This window comes from Mangifera indica, unplaced genomic scaffold (assembly GCF_011075055.1).
Source record: "Mangifera indica cultivar Alphonso unplaced genomic scaffold, CATAS_Mindica_2.1 Un_0067, whole genome shotgun sequence".
In the NCBI taxonomy this organism is placed as follows: Eukaryota; Viridiplantae; Streptophyta; class Magnoliopsida; order Sapindales; family Anacardiaceae; genus Mangifera; species Mangifera indica.
In genome coordinates, this window is record NW_025401159.1 from 22,662 (window position 1) to 44,368 (window position 21,707).

The 21,707-nt window shown below is 33.8% G+C and overlaps 2 protein-coding genes across 2 annotated transcripts; both read right to left on the reverse strand.

Annotated features, from left to right (window-relative positions):
- Window positions 1-810: 810 nt before the first annotated feature.
- LOC123207266 (E3 ubiquitin-protein ligase SINAT3-like) lies at window positions 811-4,258 on the reverse strand. Its single transcript, XM_044624619.1, has 3 exons — window positions 3,678-4,258; window positions 1,900-2,286; window positions 811-1,406 (listed from the first exon to the last, which is right to left on the reverse strand). The coding sequence occupies exons 1-3, from the start codon at window positions 3,894-3,896 to the stop codon at window positions 1,044-1,046; spliced, it is 969 nt and encodes a 322-aa protein (XP_044480554.1). The 5' UTR covers window positions 3,897-4,258; the 3' UTR covers window positions 811-1,043.
- Window positions 4,259-6,112: 1,854 nt separating this feature from the next.
- Window positions 6,113-19,900, reverse strand: LOC123207258 (protein TSS-like). Its single transcript, XM_044624612.1, is given in 25 exon segments — window positions 6,113-6,939; window positions 6,941-8,527; window positions 9,190-9,280; window positions 9,436-9,548; window positions 9,930-10,061; window positions 10,576-10,759; window positions 11,199-11,332; window positions 11,585-11,689; window positions 11,794-11,895; window positions 12,006-12,098; window positions 12,690-13,007; window positions 13,531-13,632; window positions 13,719-13,781; window positions 13,878-14,409; window positions 14,727-14,881; window positions 14,966-15,487; window positions 15,659-15,700; window positions 15,955-16,086; window positions 16,194-16,261; window positions 16,360-16,692; window positions 16,807-16,879; window positions 17,773-17,865; window positions 19,113-19,174; window positions 19,282-19,370; window positions 19,572-19,900. Coding segments are annotated over 24 exon segments (5,622 nt in total). The 5' UTR covers window positions 19,343-19,370; window positions 19,572-19,900; the 3' UTR covers window positions 6,113-6,414.
- Window positions 19,901-21,707: the final 1,807 nt, after the last annotated feature.

A 21,707-nucleotide genomic window follows, 5' to 3' on the forward strand; every position in this document is an offset into this window, starting at 1 on the left:
TTTTTAATGTGTAGTGGTTTTATTTTTATAAACAAATTTAATTTTAATTTCAAAAATACTCTTTCGACTAATTACTTCATTTTTTATTATTTACGTTATTCTTAATTAATTATATCGAATTTAGTCTAATTTTTTTTGAATATTTGATAACTTTTGTTTCAAAGATCCAGTAAGTCATGTTTCAAATATTCAAAACATATTTGAAAATTGATAAATTTTTATTCAAATATAGATAGAAATGAAAAGATGAGCATAAACTAGGAGAATGATGAGTGCGAACGAGTGGTATGTAAGATGCGTGAGATGCGTAAAGTATGTAAAAGATGCGTAAGGTGAGTAAAGAGTGCGTAAGGTACACGAGTTATATAATATAATATAATATATAATAATAATAATAATAATAATTTTTAAATATATATTATATTATTTTTTATATATATAAAATGAGTGTTACGCACCTGCACACATACTCACATGCGTTTCTTCACATTTATATTAATTTTTTTGTTCTAATTTATATTAAACAAAAATTAATTATTTCAAATAGATTTTTAAATCTTCGAATAAATTTTTAAATTTTCGAATCATAACCTAACAAATATAAAATACTTATAAGTTATTAGAAAAAAATATTTTGATAGAATTAAGTGAGAGAATGATGTAATTAATTGATAAGAATATTATTAAAAATAAAATAAAATTTACTTAAAAAAATAAAATTACTATAAATTTGCTTTAAAAAGTCTAGGTGGAAAAATTTGTATCTATTTTAATTAATATCCCGAAAATCATAGACTAAAATCATGTCAGTAGAATCAAACAATCGGAGAAGTCTGTTCAATTAAAACTTGATTAAGCCAGAATTCCATTTTCTGCAATAAGAAACGAAGGAAGCTCATTAACATTTAATAACAGCTTAAGCCTCCGACATCCATACATATTTCAGAGAGATCCTCAGTAATTTTCTGCGTCGACAAATAATAGTACAACAAATTCAGCATTCGCATATGATCGAGTGCTAGACTTTTCAAAACATCCTTAACTTAACTACAGAGGTTTGGTATGCACGCCCCACCTTCTGGGTTCTGCTGTTCTTTCCATATCCGGCCTGTAACTCGGAGCTTCAATTCTTTCCGGTCTCCTCCAGAAAAGAAGAGTGCCATATTGCGTTGTATAATTAGGCCATCATGGCTGTCTCTGACCTTCTTGTGGCTGTCTCTTATGCTTCGAGGGGTACCCTCCCAAATGAGTTTCCGTCCATTTCCCCCAACCTCGAGACTGTAGCTGTAATTACGGGCATCTGTCTCATCACCCATGAAACGGAGGAATGCCATATACACTGGAGCCATCCCCAGCTGGAAAGCTTCAAAATGAAGACAGAAGTACTGGCCGAAACAGTGGAAAACCTAACATAGATAATAAAAAAGAAAGAGTTCAGTATAAAAAACGGACATGGTAAACACAACTATTTGTGAGATCAAGAAAATGAAAGTACAACATGTTAGGCCAATTACATCAAACCCTACCCGCAACAGGACCAGTGTACCAATCAACCAGCAGAATGGAGGTAAACCATAATGATCATCAGTGTCTTAATTTCTTAACATTCAATTTCCAGTTATGAACTTTTGAATCGTTTCAATGTGATGCGTTTACTGGCCAAAAGCACACAAGAAATGACAAGAGGGCAAGGCAAAAGAAAGAACTCTCTTGCTACTTTTTATCAGGATGACAGAATTTTAAATGCTTATAACAGGCATCACAAACTTTATAGCTGATGCTCCTATAACTAGTAACTGAGCATGTCTCTTCATGAGGTTACCAACCAGCAAGAAGCATTTGATTTCATTTAGCTTCATTCCAAATAAATTGAATCAAAGAAGAGAAACATATACGTACAGTTAACATCCATGTGGCATTTTCTACTTCACGAGGATTAGACTTGACATAACGATGGTTGAAAGTGCATCCAGAATGCATGTCCACCTTGTGATCATCCCTCAGATGAGCAACGAGAAATGGTATATCCCCAACAGCAGAGCACTCTGACCCAGCATACGGACAGTTGTAAGGCCTCAAGTTGCACACAACCTCATGTTTGAGTTTACTATAATACGGGAAAATCTCTGGGCATCCAAGAGACATATACTTGCAAGGCAGTTCAAGCGATTCAGCTACCTTCTCTAGAGCTAGACACCTTATATCACCGAGCTCTTGTCTACAAGTAGGGCATCGATTGTGTACCCTTGTTTTACATGTTGAACAGAGTGTATGCCCATTGTGGCACTGCAGAAGCAGAAGAATAGGGAAAACAATTCAGCAAAAATTTTTATATGGTTTTATCATCTCAAAGTTTCTGCAATTGCAAGTTAAGGAGACTTACAAAATACCAGTATAGAACCCATGGATATTGCCACTTTAACTCATTCAATGTATAAATATGAGAGTATATGTAATCAAGTTTTTTTTTTACATAAATAAGACAGATAGCTTAATTATGCTCAAGCCAGTTTTAAGACATTTTAACAGAAAAGGTTTACCCGATCCGAGAATGATGCAAGAAGATAATGATATGATCCCAAACCCCAACGACATCTTATGACAAACTAAAGAAATTATGCACACCAAAAATAAAGATATGTTGCTAAACATAGCAAAAAAAGATATATTCCTTCCTTCTTTAGATAATGAAAAGACATGTGATAACTTATTCTTCCTCCCATATTCTAACAGTGTGCATGATTATAACAGGGAACAATCCCACAATTGTTCACAAATAGGAAGAGTCCAGATTTCTTCTATGCGCAACTTCTACATTTTGCACAGTTTAACAACACAAAGAAGCAGACAAGGAATTATTCAGCTCGGTATGATATTTACTTAACTTCTCATGCCCAGAAGATTTCTTATATAACTTGTACTGAGTACCACCTCACAATTGCCCTTTTGTCGTGGTTGCTATTTAGCAATAATAACAGATGAAGCAAAAATACCTGAGCTAGTCTCACCTCACTATTTTCTACAATTGCTAGATACTTGCCATTTCAACATTACAAGTACGGGAATTTAACATCAAGCGAACCAGTTTGGCTTTCTTACAGTTTTAAAAAGCCATAAAGCTAGTCCACTACAGTCTTCCATATGCTCCCTACAAGATTCCCTTCCAACTTGATAATTATATGATAAGACTTCACCAAAAAGAAGTTCCGATTGGATCATTAAGAGGCTAAGAAATAGGCCAGAAACAGGCAGTCCTGTTCACTCTTAATCCCACGTAATTCAAAAACAATCGCTTTCAGAAATCTGAAAATCCAAAAACTTGCTAGAACCAACCGGTAATGCTTATTATGTTCCACTTGATCAAGATGCAAAATATTCCACCAATAAAATACATAACATCTAACGCAGATCAACCAACCAGCAAGCCTAAAATCCTTTAGCAATACTACTCCGGGTTATCAGCTAATCCTAACACCAAATTACCAGAAAAGGTTACAGACAAAAACTCAAAATAAGTAAAAAAGAAATGACTAAATCTGACCAGAAATGATAAAACTGCTATCAAGCACAATTAAACAATCATAAAAGCCCAATAATTAACATTAAAAAGGTTGAAAAAGATAACGGCTTCATTAACAAAAACAGAAGGAATAAAACCCGCGAGCCAAAGAACAAACCTGATGTATCGGAGGGTACATTGAATTAGTACAAACAGGACATTCAAGAAGTTCATGGACACTCGTGGTGCCTGGATGAATAACTGAAGAGACACTGGAGTTATTGTTGGTATTAATATGAGGCTTTGTAATTGCAGGAAACTGATGAAGATGGTGATGGATCTCATCCTCATCAGTCAAATCTGAAGATGGCACACATTCAATGCTATCCAATTCCATTCAGATAACAAGAAACAAACAAAAAATTATCAAATTATGGCTAATTCTTTGACGGGTATGGTTCTATTTCTGCAAAACACGAAGATTTATTGAAGAAAATGGAAAATTTTATTGAAGAATGAACAAAGAATTTAAAGAAAAGCAAGAAAAGGATCAAATGAATCTGTGTATAAAAAAGTTAAGGAAGAAGGGAGCGACGCTTTGCGAGAGAAAAGAGAAGGAGAAAGTCACCGCCGAAATTGTTTAGAGTCAAATGATGAAGATCAAACGGTTTCAAAGGGCAGAAGAGATGGGAGTTTAATAAATAAGCAAAGTTTAGGGTAAGGATTCGGTCGAATGATGAAAGGAAGAACTGTAATTATTGCCATTCGCTTAATAATTAAAAAATAATTTCGGCTGACCTTTTATAAAAATATTTTTTCACGTAGAGAGATTACAATAGTTTAAATTATTATTATATTTCATAAATTTTGCTCTGAATGAATAATTATTATATTTATAAATTTTGGTTAATTGTTAATTATAATAATAATATTAAACTATTAATTTTTTAAATTATTATTATTTAATAATATATTAAAATTTGTTTATTGTTAAATTATAAATTTAATTAATCAATTTATTTTGAAAATTATTATTTTATTAATTTATATATTATTATTTATTATTTTAATATAAAAATTATTTTAATTAAAAATTAATAAATAAATATAAAACTGTAATAAATTAAGTTATTTTAATCATTCTAATAATATATCAGGAATCTGTTTGATAATAAAATTATCCCAAACCAAAACTGGTTGCTGTTTTTTTTTTACAAAATAAAAAATATATAAATATGTTGAGGGGTGTTTGGGTCACCCCACTGGGATGTTTTCCGGATGTACTTGGATGTGGTGTACACGATTGCTCTACTTGATCTTCACATATTATTTATATATTTTTACATATTAATAATTTTATATACAAATAATAATATATTATTATATAATTAGATATTATTTTATTTTTAATTTTTAATTATTTAATTATATAATAATATATTATTATTTATATATAAAATGATACATATAATATTATTTTATACCGATAAAACAACACGTCTGCCCCTATACATTTGCCTCACTCGTCAGCGTGTACTCTACAGTTTAACCAGTATGAATACGTAACCAAAATAGTAAGAGCCCATGCAAAATTAATGTCATCATGGCTGTTGCTATCACAGTGATAACGTGTTTGTGATCTTTCCAAAATAAGATCATTGGGTGTAACCATTATGGTTACATAAGAAGATTTGGCATAAAAGGAAACTTGAGTTCAACGTTTCTTCAAAGTAAATATAATCTATTATTGAACAGGCTTCGTGATATCTTTTTTTATTCTTTCTTAAGAAGAAATTTCGAGCTCTATAATGACAACTCTGAATCGTCCCAGTCAAGAAGTGGTTTCGACCTTTTGGTGTTTCCGGGAACCAAAACCCAGTACTGATGGTGAGATAGAATACTTTGTGAGGCATTCACTATAGTGGGGAAAAAGGGTATAATGACTGAGTAAACTAAGAACAATGTGTCAATGCCTATTGGGCGAAAATTAGTCATGTACAATCAAATCAAAATCGTGATCCAACTCATTATTGCAATGAGAAATAAGAAAACTTAAATTTCAAGATACCAAAATTTCCTAACCATATCATGAATGAATCGAAATTGTGACCACAGAAGAACACGTATGATTTTAAATGAATCTTCAATTGTAAACCTGCAAACTGAGTGAAACCTTTGGCCAGCCGAAAAATATTAGTGGGACCTCCAAATCGGATCCTATAAGTTTTATAGCACCTAGTTCTGTACGGAAAAAAAGGCCAGGTCCAACGTCCCAAAAACTCAACTCTATCTAATTTGTTAGATAAATTATAAGGGAACTAAGATCAACCGCAAGACAACATCTAAAACAAAGTAGTGGTTTTCACAGATTTGTAAGTGCAAGGCAACACCTGATGCAGAAAAGACAGCCTTTTGGTCCTCATCACCAGCATCCCTTTGCATATCATCAAAAGCAGAGTACCTGCAAATTAGGTGGATGTCAATATATTTAGTTATAAATAATCCTTTCACACAATTATAACCATCTTCTTGTAGAATATTATGAGAAAGTTTCCCTATTTTTGTCTCTTAGAGTTGTATCGGAAAAAAGAATTAATGAGGAAAAGGAAAAAGTAAAAGTGAAGTAGTCAATGACATAAATGATGTTTCATCAAGAAATCCACTGGAAAAGAAGCAATACATATTAGCGTACACTTTGGCTAAGTAAACTGACCTGCATCCTTTCAGAAAGTGATGTGATCATACAACTGATGAGGCAAGGCAGTTTGTGATGGATGAGAAGAAAAAAAGGGAAAAGAGAAAACAAAAAAGAAAACTTTTGTCCCTTTTCTGATAGAATGAAGGCCTGTAATTTTTTTCTTTTTTGTTTTCCAATGGAGCCTGCTAACTAACTTTCTCAGAAAACAAAACCTAAATTATATAGCAAGGGCAGCAGAATCTTCAGTTGAAGAAAAGCTGGTTAACTTTGGAGATTCACTCCTGACTACCCTGTTATATGCGACTTTGAAGGACTGTGAGCCATATGGTCGATTAAGCAAACTAATTGGCATTCTCAAAGTCTGCTTCCGGTTCCGTCTCCCCCTTAATAAAATGCTGAAGGTTTTCTCACCTTCAGTTCTTGCAACTCTACTTCCAGAACTTTCATTTGGACTGTTGAAATGATTTGACCCATTCCTAGCATCCTTGATCCCACATAGATTTGAATGACTATTTTCCTTTACACTTTCCAAACCAATCTCAACAACTTCATTTGCATTATCCACTGCTTTAGATGCTCGAATGTTCACTTCTTTCTTAGCTTCTTCCACAGCATCAATATTCACTGGCAGGATTGGCATTGAACTCAGAATAGTAGAGTCATCAGATTGCAATTTTGGCTTCAATATTGGATCAGCAATTGGCTCAACAATAGGTGGTGGAACAGAAAACTCCACTGAATACAGAGCCAGGCCAAAACGTTCCAGGAATAAAGTCTGATACATCGGGGCTTACATTGCATGGCCATGAGAAATGATTGTGATGCAATGTACCAGTAGGCACTGCTTGAGGTTGTGAATAAGGAGGGTACATTAAAGGCAATGGCTGCATCATGTTAGGAGTTGGAGGAGGTGATGGATATGGGTGGTGCGGGGAAGAGCACATTGGGTTAACAGTGGATAAGACAGTAGCAGGCCCTGGGTGAAGAGTCATGTTTACAGGCCAAGGGGCAACAGCTGGAACTGCACCAGGACCAGGAGGCATAGTCATGTTTATGGCTACTGGTGCATGTGCAACAACTGGTGATGGATTGAATGGTGCTGCTGATGCAGACAATTTTCTATTCATAAATCCCCGAGTACCATCTGACTTCACAGACGAGGGTTTGTCCTTCAAATCCTCTAATACTTGAAGGCCAGGGTTTGAATTATCAGGGGATTCGAAGCCTCTGGTTGAATCATTCTCATAAAGATCTCTTGGAGCAGAATCAATTGAATTGGGTATACTATCAATCAATATATTATCCTGTACCACTTCATGAACCTCAACAACACCAGAATCAAGTTCTTCCACATTTTTAGAAACCATCAAAGAAGGATTATCTTCCACCACATCATTTAAATGAGTTTCCTCCCTCTTTTTAACAATGCCAGTTTCCTCTTTCGAGTTATCAGTTAATTCCGACCTAGAATTTCTGATTTTCTCTTCAACAAAGTCCCCTATCCCAGTTACAAGAGTATTCACAGTTTCTTTTCCTTCATTTCCTTCATTTTCACATCTTACAGCACTGAGTTCCGGATTATCTGGAATATCACTAGGGGGAGCTCTTACATGCAACATTGCAATGGAGCCTGGTGGGGCCAATGCCACTTCTTTGTAAGAAGGAGATTTTCCAAAACTGATTATTTTCACTGAACTTAGATCATTTGGTATAGAAGTATCTCGAGATTCTAATGGAGAACTTAAGAGCTCACTACCATTTCTAGAATTTTCTTTTGTATCTGTCTTCGTAGATGAAGCAGTGGACTTTACCCGGTATGTTACAGCCTTAACTACTCTACGCCCGAATTTGGTACCTTGTGAAGAATTCACAGCGTGATCCACAGAACTTCCATGAGACATTGTCCTTTTCTTTAAAAGAAAATGCCTGCTGTGCTGATGAGTATTTGTGACTGGTGGGTAGTCGACAACTGCATCCATACTCCTTTTCTGATAACTATAAACCTTGCCAATTGTTGCTCGCCGCTGCTTTATCCTCCGTCCATATGAGCCAGCAGATCTGGGCCGTTGAACTGATTGCCATCCATCATCTCCTCCATCATGTGTTTCAGATAAAATTTCTTTGACAACATTGACATTTTCCTTTGTAGGCTCTTCCTCCACAAGCTGCTGCTGCTGCTGAAACAGTTCAGAGCTAATCCCCTGGTTAACTTCAACTTCACCACCTGGTTCAGGTACGTGTGTCTCATCATCTGAACTTTCTTTCAGATATTCCTTGGGAGATGGATCAGAACTTGTGATATTGATATCTTGGAATGATTTTCCCTTCACCTGTAAAAAAGTTATACTAAGTATGATCAAGTACAATGCAGAGATCTACAGAGTTTATCTGACACAATGGACCACACTTGGTACCCATCAAAACAATTTAGGAACTCTTTCCCCAGTGTAAAGCTTCACTCAGATTTTTGCATATTCAAAATAGTTATGTAAATCTGATGGGTTTCTTAAAAAGCATCAAAGAAGTCAAATTTTTATTTAGAAAGACATGTGTCTCTTACAGAAAAAAGATTTTGCCTCTTAATTCATTATTATTAGTAAGACTGTTACAGAAAGAAGTCAGATTTTTGCATATTCAAAATAGTTATGTAAATCAGATCAGTGCAAACAGTATTATCTCAATTTCATAGACTGTTATCACAATAACTAATTTACAATTCATGTTTGGTGATTTATGGAAATATGTTGAACACCAAACTTCACCAAAATATTTCTTTCTAGGGATATCATTTTTTAATTGATTTCCATCACAGACGGAACTGATCATTTTATCAACTCTCCTTCAGTGGTAACATTCAAGAAAAGCTGCCAACAGTTTGATAAGATACCAAGACATGGAAGTCACTCTTCACTCAATTGATAGCAAAAATATGTTAATCCCACCATAATCCAAAATTTTACTCTGACTGGTTGTTACCCAAATGATGACATACCTTTGTAATATAGATCTTTCTCTTTATGGCTGAGACATCTCTTCCCTTGGCATCATGACTTGGATTAATGTAGTCAAGTAAATCTGATACACTGTCATTTTTTGTTAAAAGAAGAGAAAGGAATTAGCGAAAAATGGGTTGGGTATTTCTATATGAAAGAAAATGTCTCCATCATCAACATAAATGTTTAAACATCACCAATCACATAAAGTCAATACCATCCAGGACAGTACTTAAACAAATTACCTCAGATGGCCTTTGCTGGCTATGGTTGCATCGGGCTTCCGGGTACCATTTCGTGCAGCTTCTTGCTGTTCAAAAGCCTTGGACTCAAAATACTCAAGCCAAGCAGCAGCATCCTGCAGCATCAGATCACAAATTTTGTAATCAAGTTTAATGATTAGAAGGTCCGATAGACTACACCAAATGTCTCTATCCCAAACACAGCCTCCTCCCTCTTCTCACCACCATCATCACAACAGAGATACTAGATATAAAGGTGTCTTGATTTGAAGTCTGAACTCACTATTTAAAGTTCCTCATTTGAAGAGTAAAAAATACATACTCTGATTTGACTGCATATGCCAAATATTCCAGTAATGAATAAAAGCAATGAAGTATAATTTCCCACATAACCCAAAATTTCTTGTATTACCACTAAGCTAGGGTGAGCAGAAAGGTCCCCTAGGAAACAAAAACAAAATTGTTAGTATAACTCTTGTAACTAAGATTAAAAATACCTGTGTACGTAGATCATCAGGGCCCAGCTTAGCTCGAAGAATTTTCAAGGTTGTTTGTTCATGTTGAACACTCAACGGGTATGCCTCCATCAATGAGAGTGAAATTGCTATGGCATGGTAACTTGCTGCGGTCTGGAGAACATCAACACAATCAGAGAAATCTAATTAGAACAGCAAACAAATATTTCAGTGAATTGGAATTTTTAATAAATCTTCCAGTGGTAATGTATAGAATAAGCATGCCCACAGTGCAAAATGAAAATTCAGAAATCATTTATTCATTGCTGTAAAAAACTGCAGTTAGCACTAACTCAATCTGACTGCAATCGATGAATTATCATGGTCCAATCAATGAGCTCTAGATTGGCATTTCCAATTCTCTTTGCTATATAGAGTATTAACAGGCCTACCAATATCATGTCATATTCCACACAGACATACCACAGTCCCATTCCACACATCAAAATTGCCCAAGTTTCAAGCTTCATGGAATGATGGGATATAATTATAGTGGTGGAATTGTGCTATATGTAGTGTTTCATTCAACCATCCATGAGATAGGAACAGAGTACACAAATAGTATAACATTTACAAACTTTGGCCAAAATTGAAATGAAAAGTTAAAATATACTAAACAAAACCGAACCTGTATATGATCTGGACCAAGTAACCTTTGATTACACTTCAGAGCTTTATGAAGATATCTGAGGGCAACATGCACATTCCCAAGTCCTTCTTCCATCATGGCCACGTTGATGTATGTTGCAGCAGTGTTTGGATGAGATGGGCCACAAGTGAGATGCAAAAGATATAAAGCACGCTTTACATACCTGATCAACATTAATTCAAGGCATAAATAAGATGTATGATCTTCAAGAAAGACTTTCAAGATGTCACTAGGATATTTCTCAAAAGGGGAAAAAAGGGAAAACTTAATAAAATATATAAGCAAAAATAAATCCGGAAGTTATTCATGGAAAAAAGAAAGCAAAAAATATATAAACTAGAAACAGATTCCCAAATTCTTCATAGAAATCATAAGGTGTATCACATCATCCATCATCCTTTTTTTGTACTAAAAGAGAAAGGGGCATTTTTCATCAAAGTACATGATAAAAAAAAAAAACTTCATTCTTAAACGTGATTTTGCGCCATGAAAAAGTTTTTGAAACATTTGAATAAGGCTTCAGTTCTTCACTGCTACCATTTGATCAAAGGCTTAATGCAGAGTTAATGTAAACCTACAGGTTAATCAGAAATAAAACATACTTGAGAGCTAGCTCTGTGTGCTGAAGTCTATAATAGAACACAGCAAGATCCCCATAACTCTTCATCGTATCAGGATGATCAAGCCCTAGTTCTCTCTCATTGATATCCAAAGCTTTTTGCTGATAAATTGTTGCCTGTATTATGGACAGATTGTCAATTGAGAATTGTCTTGAATATATTTACTATTATTTGTTATAGGACTTGAAAATATTCATTACGATACAGACTGATTTTAGGTGTTAACATGCTTAGACAGTCAACTAAATCCCTAAACGGCCACTCATCTTGCTCATTTATTAGATATTCAAATATAATTTTGAGAAGTTAAAAACCTATTGGTGCCAAGATGTCTAGCAACACTAGAGCAAAATGGATAGCCCACAAACCTGATTAAAGTCTCCAGTGTGATACAAGACTACAGCAAGGAGACTGTAAGCACCCGCAGTCATTCGATGGTAGGGACCACAAACTGCTACCAGTTTTGCAAGGGCCTTCACAAACCACAGAAGGAAAGAAGTAAGGTGATGAAATAGTTTCTGAAGCATGTTAATACTGACTCATACTAAAAACAGGTTTAAGTTAGTCTAAGAAGTACCTTTGTTCCATAGGTAACTGCGTCTTCAAGTTTTCCCTTATCTAAAGCTGTTTTTGACGATTCCAAGAGCTGCCTTCCATCTGCAGACGAGCATGCTGCTTGCTGCAAATAATTAGAAAATTCAATTAAGAATGAAATACAGAAATTTTTTCAACAGTTCAGAGGCAAGGTAGAAAGGGACATGTTCTATTATTCGATTTCTTATTCATTACCTTGTGCACAGGCACCAAACCAACAATATCTGTTTTCCGGAATGGGCTTGGAGAATCCATATCAAAATCCCTTGAAACCAACTCAATGCCCACCTTAAAAAATAACAACAAAAAAACAAAATGCTCAATTAATGTTTCATTCATAATATAAGATTCATGGCCTATAAACTTCTCAGTGGATGCAAGATATAGTTTATACTGCAGCCAGTAATATAACTTTCCCGTACTGACTTCCTTAACAGAGTAAAACATCAGTTTATCTGTATATATCTACAATGTACCCAATTTAAAAATGGATAATGGGAACACTTTGGTAAAGTAGTAATCACTTGATGGGTTTAAGAGAGAAAACCTGCTTATATATAAATTTACTCATGAATATTATTCATCAAATTAGAATTATACAGTGCACATCCAAAATTTGGCAAAAGTCTTTGACCAAATTATGACACTCATATCATCCATTCATATGAAAAATCTCAGGTTTAACTACTAAACGGTATTTCTCCTGCCATAAATTCTCCAAAACTGAAATAAAGTGCTCATGATGTGTCCCTAGTCAAAGATATGTGACCTTCAAAACTGACTGCAATTAAAAGTTTCATGAATCACAGAACAGCAAATCCATGTAGTCAGTGTTGCATGATGTAGGTAGTTCCAAAAAAATTGGATAGTGTCAAATACCTTGTGACATAATCCTCGTAGAATCGCGAATTTCCTTAGATTTTTGTCATTTAAGCTATGTAGATCCCATCCATATCGCTTCAGCAAGAACACCTCCAGCCATCTCCACACAAGGGAATGGACATTAAGAGACCTATCTAGTTTTTTATTTTCAGGAACTCCCAGCATCAGATTCAGTGCAGCAGCTATTGATACTGCCATTTTCTCAGTATTACCAACAGCAGAAACCACTACCCGAAGAACGTGCTTTAAGGCTCGAACTATCATCTCATGGATACAAAGTGATTGTACATGTGACAACTTTTCTGAAAGCTTCACCTGGTTTTAAAAACAAATTCCCAATGTCAGAGACAATCGAAAAGCCCATAAATGTAGCATTTCATAAATTAGATGTTTCCACATTTTCATTAGGGTATAAATCCTCAGATGGTTCTAATCAATTGCAAACTAGATTAAGTCAAATGCTACCATTTTCATTCATACTCAAAGTGAGGTAGACGGAAGCAGAAAGAAGATAAAGCTAGGTTCACAGTGTATATGATTCTGCAGTTTTATCACTAGTACAAAAGATATATTAGAAAGAATATGTAAGGGACCCACCCAAAATTTACTTATTTCTTATATCAAAAAAATAGTCTTAAATTCCTCTTAACATTCTTGAGCAACATAATTTACAAAATTTGACAGGCAAGTAGCATGTTAAACACAGATAGATAAATATCATCTAACCTGTAGTTCCATTTCAATGAATTGAGTATTATAACATAGAGATTTCCTCCAGGAACATGTACATAAGTACAAACTTAAGCAGAAGAACCCCAGTTCAGAAAAAAGTACTTACAACATGTCCAAGAGAACGCATCCGAAGGCCTCTAGTGTGCATGAAGTCTGTTAGAGTCCGTCCATCAACAGGTGAAAGTTCCAGAGAACCAAAGTCTGCTACCTGTATAGCATTATCAGAATTAAAACAAAGAAACACCATAACCTTATTCACATGCAGATCCATAGGAAAAATAATCAAATAATTACCAGTTTCGGTAAAGCGACTTCAACGTAATATTTGTTGGACAAGTCAACTAATTCCAGCAAAGACTGTCAAATCATGGTAAAGTAGTTCTCACTCTGTTGTAAAACACTGAGCATGATATTTAACATGTCCTGCCCTGAAATGATATCAAAAAATATTACCTTACGATGAAGTCCAGTTTCGGGTTCTTTTAGTCGAGCAAGCGCCTCATCAGACAGCATCCCTTTAAGTGCAAGTTCATTATCTTTGGCACTGGTTTCAAGCTGATCTTCTATAGAAGCTCTAGGGGAATATTCAAATTCCCCAGTTACTCCATCTGCACAGGATTGTAAATTTTCAGACTGAATTTTCTGATTGCTTCCATCCAATTTTTTCTTATTGTTCTTAAGAGACCTAAGAGGCGTCCCAAGCCCTTCAACCTTCATTTCATTCTTAGCCTTCTCATTTTTTGGTTTCTTGTCTTTATCTGCATTTTTTTGGTCTTGCAAATGTTGTATCCAACAGGCTCCAAGTTCCCATCTCACAAACTGGTCCTGCTCAGATTCCTCTTCCTCAAGTTTAGCTATACTCTCTTCTAGCAATCTCTCCACAAATGCTTGGGAAGCATTAAGCTCTTCACATTCCAAATTTTGCAAATGTGGTGCCAGTTTGTTGTGCTCTAATGGTGTTGTTTTGTGAAGAAGTAATCTTAAACTGTTAGAAAATATGGGACTTAGACTTTGCATAATGACACCAAATAACTAAGGAAAACCACTAACTAAAAGAACATACATTGTCAGCACAAAATAAATGGTATATCGTATCACATAGCACAGAATTTAAGAAGTAATAATTCACATGCAGACATAGGCAGAGACTACTGTATGCAATAACAAGACCATATTGCTATTCTAAGTTTCAAACTTTTACTTTAGTCACTAAAAACCTATTGAAATTCTCAGAGTCTTAAAAGGGGCAACAAATACTAATATATAATATTTTTGAAATAAAGTTGCAGACTTCGCAAAAACCTGTTAATGTTTAAGGCATTAGCGCCACCTTCAGGCTGTTCAAGTTCAAAGCTTTGCGATGGAGGAACATCTTTTTTGTTCCCTCTCTCATCAACTTTCACAATAGCTACATAGCCACAATATCTTACGTTGACAATACCAAGGGTAGCAACATCCTGCAATCAATTTAAAGCTTTTTTCAAACAATTCAAGGAAATTAAATAACATCTCAACCACAAAGAGATTACACCATATCTTACATGTGCAGTTGTATTTTCATCAGCAGTGATTCCCTTCAGAAGGTTTCTTCCTACTAAATTCTTTCTATCCATTCCAGTTGCTTGAGTTCCATCAATTTTAGTGTCGACTTTAAAGCTTCCATTGGTTGCATCTTTCATAACCATGATGTTCAAATCCCCAATTTTCTCAGTATATAGAATTTCAGTGCTAGCTGAACAGCTTAAAATCGATCTTCCCATAACATGCTGCACTGCCTTGATGGCTCTGAAAATAGCAACATCAACAAATAAGCTATGAAGAAGGAAAGCTTTCCTATCTCTGATCTGTCTGTCTTCTGCTGTCTTGCAAGCCATAGATGAAAGAGACGAAAACTGATAAGCCCAAGGCAACAAATCGCTTTTTCCATCTCTTCCTAGGCCACCTCCATTTCCTCCCCATGCTTCATCTTCTACAGGAAGAGGAGGGAAAACTGATGGTAATTGTGCTGCAATAGGAGGGATGAGCCATGTGTTTGCTCTGAAACCATAAGGAAGATTTCCAAACTACAAGGTAAAATAGAATAGGTTAACAGCATAAAACAGGACCTACATAGTAAGAAACTAAGGATTCATAAAACTATATTATTAGACAATTCTTTCACAATATTATTCAAAGAATATTTGATATGTTAAAATCAAAATTAAATAACAGTAAATATTGAAACAACTGTTCACCTTATTATGCTCTAAGAACGCTTTCATGAGATCATCATAAGCCTGAAATGACATAAATGAGAAATGTAACTTCAACCAAATATTTTACTACCCAATCAACATCAAGTCAAAATAGCATAAGGTAAAAAGAAGTTCGGCAGAATCTAAAATCTCCGATTCAATTACAACTACAATTAAAATAAAAGACTAAATGTCAATACATATCTGCTACCTTTTATGTATATTGGGGCATTATATGCAAAAGTTATGAAAGCTAATAATATAGAGAAACTAAATCAACACTCAAGAAAACTGACATTGTCAAACGCTCGGCTAAGCTGCCTCAACAAATCAACAAGATTGTGGCAGAGAATCCGCTGCTTTCCTACACTATAGAAACCCTTCCTACAGGCTTCAACATGAACCAGCTTCCCGTTGCAAAGCTTCACCTGAAATTAACAACAAGTCTCAAATCTCGAAGACGCATTAAAAAAAAAAAAAAAAGCATTATCTAAATCATTTGTATAAGTTGGTTTAACAAGTAAGAAGTTCCTACATCAAGTGATAAAAGATGATCATCAGCTGAAACGTCTTCGAGATGTCGTTTCGTTGCCCTTCTTATAACTGTAAGATGCACATCCAGCTTCTTTAATATAATATAATTTTTATAAACACTGAAAATGCTTTTTTTTATGAAGAGATATAAAGAAAGAAAACAATACATTGAAGAGGAGGAGTGAGGTGTGAAAGAGAGAAGAACTCATAAAAACTGCCGAGTTTAGGGCAGTAGTGACTCATCTCTCCGTCTCCGTCAACGGACACATCATTGGACGACAGGGATTTTGAAATTTTCGATGATGGCAGTGGTGGTGATTGTTTGTTAAAACTGGATTTCACGATGGTTTTCTTGGCACTTTTATTATCCACCGCATTCTTGGCCACGTCCGACTTCGCGCCATCCTTGGTCGCACCGGACGGCCCAAAGAAAGTCGTACACGCAACGATGTCCAGCACTCGTCTAACGTGCGCCACAGCCTGCTCCTCATTGTAATCCCCTGTTTGAAATTTGGGAGCCAAAACCCACGGATTATTTTTCTAGGCGTCGCGCCAAAGCGGCACATGATAAATAAAGCCGTTTTAATAATTATTAGCCGTTAGTGGAAATTTACCTTCCGTCAATATTAGGATGCAAGGCTTTAATGCTGACACGTCGACAGTGTCCTTTAACCGTGGCCCGCGTGCCTGTCATTTGTGAAAAATTTCAACTAAAAAGTTTGAACTTTTTGAAAAGCCAAAGTACAAATTTTGTTATTCAAAATATCCTCTCCCCACAAATATTTATTTGTTAATTTTAAAATTTTTAAATATTTTTTTATAAAAATAATATCATTATTTTATTTATAATATTAAAAATAAATCAAAATCTAATCATTTTTTCTCTTTAAATTTTAAAACTAAAAATTTATCTTTAACTCAAATTTTAAAAAATGATATTTTTCTTCTAAAGTTCAGTTTTTAGATCTCCAACATTATCATCAACGACAAATATTTTTTGATATCTCCTCTCTTTTTGACAATCAAGTTTCTCTTATTTGAAAGCTTAGATGACATCAATTATTGTTAGAAATAACTCTCAACTTCATCAGGAAGATGAAGTTGTTCATTTTCCCTGACAGAGATGAGAGTCTCATTTTTTTTTAGAAAGACGAAAACAAGATCTAACTCGTCTTTGTCAAAGAGGTGATGTTTCATCTTTCCTGATGAAACATCATCTCCTACTGGATGAAAGATGATGAGATAACGACCATCAAAAGAAAAGAAAAGAGATGATACTAGAGAAGTATTAGAGATAGTGTCAGAGTTTAAAAACTAATCTCTAAGAAATGAAATATGATTTTTTAAAATTTAACATATAAAAAAAAATTATTAATTTTTAGAATTTAAAAGAAAAAAATAAAATTTTAAAAGATTAAAGTTTTAGTAACTTTTATTATTCATAATTGAATAAATAAAGTTTTTAAAATTTAAAATAAGAGGGTACGTAGGGTGAAAAATAATTCTTTAGCCTTTTTGAAACTTCTAACACATTTGATAAATAATCTATAAAGAGGCCGGTGATTGTATCGGACATTTACCTCATGAGATAATGAAAATGTTGTGATACTACAAGTTTCTGCTTTCACGGCTAGCAAGCGACGGACATCTATGATCCTGTCCGTTGATATTCCCTGTTATAATTCCAATGTTCATCTTACGTTAATACAAAAGTCTAAATCTAGCATTCGATTTTTCAATTAGACAAACACAAAGTCAAATAATCATAATCAAAATTCCCGTCCTGACAAATTAAATTCAATTATTATTTTGAGAGAAAACAACAGCACGCTTTCAATTCTGAAAACAAATTTCATTTACGATGCTAAGTAAATTGTTGTTTAGCAAATTTCTATCTACCGTGAAAACGACAAGGCATTCAAGTTTCAGCCATAAAAATGCCTGACAAATTTGCTGACATTGGAATAGTCAAGATTATGGAATAAAGACAATCTTGCAAGTATGAAAAAAGTGTAAAGGCCGAAAGATTATCCCCACATAAGGTTTAATGAAATTTCAAACTTTTACCTTTTAAAATTTTAAAAATTTAAATATTTATTTATAAATAAAAATTTTATTAAAAATATCAATTAAAATTATAAATAAAATTATTATTTATTAAAAAATTTAAAATTTTATCTTATTTTACTTTTCAAGTTTAAAAATCTTATATTTTCTCTAACCCAAAGTTTAAAAACTGATAAATACTCTTTAAGGTTTATTCTTTTTCTCTCTAACATCAATTTATCATTTCTGATTGTCGATCATCCTTCCTCCTATCTTATCTCTCCCTCCAGTCATTCTCTTTTTCCTCTCTAACCATCTTCAATCAAGATAAAGACTCGTCATCTTTGTCTTACCTAAAGACAGTTGAATAAGGAAGAGAGAGTGACTGGAGGGGGAGATAAGACAGGAGGGAGGATGACCAATGATCAAAAATGGTGAATTGACACCAAAAAGAAAAGAAATAAATCTTTGAGGATATTTATCAGTTTTTAAATTTTAGATTAGAGAAAATTATAAAATTTTTAAATTTAAGAAATAAAATATGATAAAACTTTAATTTTTAAAATTTTTTAATAAATAATAATTTTACTTTTAATATTATTTAAGATTTTTAACAAAAATTTAATTATAAATAAGTGTTTAAATTTTGGAAAGTTCGCTGAGTAAAAGTGTAGAATTTCCCTTTTATCTTAGGTGGGAACAAGTGTTTTGGCCAAGTCTAAAATGCCCGAGAAAATTAAAGAACGAGGAGCACCTCGGTGCCGCTGACTCGTAACTGCATCGAGCAAATTAAATTATGTAGACAGAAATCTAGCTGGATTTACTCAATTAAACTTCAACACAGGAGCTATGAACTGAATTAAGAGCAACAAACCTTTAAAATAACGCGAGTTTCATCTGGAAGGTTTATGGTGATGTCCATAGCAACCGGCAGAACTGTAATAAACAAGATTTTAATGATAAGAATATAACTGATTAAATGGTATACAGAGATTGGAACAAAGATAATGAACAAAATTGAAAACTAATTAATGAAGCCATACCCTTGTCTTCCTTCTTCTTCTTTTCGCCTTTAGCCTTGCCGCGACTGTTCCTTGGAGCCATTTTCGACCCTTGCTAGATGAACTTAATCCTGTTTCAAGATATATCTCAAACAGTTCATTATTCCAGTAGCCACTGAGAAATATTGCTCAGAACTGACAAAACCAATCAGAAATAGAGTAAAGTCTAAACCAGAAAGGTACTCAAGATAGAAAAGGAAATATCAGAATTCAGAAGAACAATCAATTTTTTCGTTTAATATTACAAGTCAAGAAGCATTATAAACACAAACCAAGCAGCAGAAGCAGAAGACACGGAGGAATTCTGCAATCGCAGGGATTGAAGAGGAGAGAGCAAAGCGTCGTTAATGTACTATCAAAATCCTCGGGATGATACCACACCAAGTTAATAAGAGACGTTACTTCAAATGTGTGTAAAAACCATTAAAAGATATATGCTTAAAACAGCACAGCAACCTGAGTGAAGTTTTTCAGAAGTTGGATAAAGAAGAGTGCTTAACCATTAAAAAAGTTTGAAACGAAGCACTCATCCACTTGGTGCGAGAAAAGAGAATCGAGAGAGGCTGGTGTGATAAGAAATGAAGGGCGGAGATTTAACAGACAGATGACATAAGGTATTTTATGGCAGTTTCTGGCTCACTCGGTATTTATATATTATTTTCTGGATAGTTCTTTTTTTTTTTTTTTTTTGCTAAATATAAATATTATATATTATTAAATATAACCGATAAAAGTGAAAATCAACTGAAATTCACTGCCCAGTTGCAGCTTCATGTAGATAAGACGCCATTGTCGATCAGCCAATGCTAATCAAAGCCTTCCAGAATTTCTTATTAGATCAGAAATTGGGAAAAAAAAAAAAGTTAATGAGAATCGGGAACTGTTTGTGTATATAGAAACATGCAAAAAATGCTTTTTCAAAGAAAGACGAAGAGTAATACACAATATAACTAGTTTTGACTCTAAATGATGCACAAATAGGGCTTGAAAAGATAGATTTAGAGATAATGTTTGGGAATTATAGGAGAATAGATCCAAAATCATATTAGAAAATGCATGTTCAGTTATGTGCCATTTCTGATTTAGCATATGTTTGTACACTGAGACAAGTATTCCACATATGATCATGTGAACATCAAAATCATGCATTAAACATATAGACGCTCATGCACGATAGTCATATGTGAAGTACTATTTTTCATCCAAGTTTTAATTCAATCAAAATCATGGATTAAACATACAGTCGCTCATGCACGATAGTCATATGTGAAGTACTATTTTTCATCCAAGTTTTAGTTTAATCTCAAAAATATATCTATAACTGATGAAAAACTCAAACACTTACTCGTTCTTAAATTGTCATTAAATTTTTTGTTAAATATAAAGGTGAAACTGTTATTTAATAATAATATTAAAAAATATATAATTTTATCTCATTTTTTCCCTCAAGTTTTAAAAATTAACATTTAATCTCCATACCTAAACTTTAAAAAGTGACTTTTTTTTTTCTAAATCCCTAATTTTTTCTTCACTCCTCCTCCTGACCACCAGCGACCAACAAGATTGGAGGTTAATTAACAAGCGTCGTCCAGATCTGGACAATGCTCCTCATCCTTCATTGGACAACAGAGCATCGTCCAATAAGGATGATAAAACGTCATTTAGAATGAATAATGAAACATTGTCCAGATCTGGATAAGTGGACCAGATCTAGGTAACACTCGTCATACTTAGATGACGACTTCTCTGCCATTGGTTGGCTATAATTGGAGAAAATGATTATATTTCAGGTGAAAAAAGTGAATTTTTTAAAACTTAATTTAGAGGAAAAAATGTTAATTTTTCAAACAAAAATAGAAAAATGAGATATAACTTTAATTATTTTAATATTACCAATAAAATGATAAATGTGCCCCTTAACTTTAACAGAAAATACGTGAATATGTCGTAACAGATTAAAACTTGAATAGATATTTAAGTTTTTCATCTAACATAGATATATATTTGTCATTTCAACAAAGCTTGGGTGGGACATTGTTCTTTTCCCTTATTGATATATCTGTAATGATCTAAGGTGCTATATATAATTTCCTTGGCGTTTAGATGAATGTGGATTATGGAGTTATCTTTTTAACATGCGAACTTTCTATGTTGATATTTCCTTGCTGAATCGTATATTTTATGTAAATTTTTTAATAATTTATCTGATTATTGGATTTTTTTTTCGTTCGATCTACACGTGATGGGTTGATGAAATTAAGTATTACAATAATAAATGAGAAACCATATTTAGTCAAACTCAATTTTCATGCCTCGTGATTAAAATTGAATCGACGAGTCAGTCTAAAGACTCTTCAATAACTAGTTACAGTTCAAATATTAATTAATTCCTAAGTCCCTTTATTATG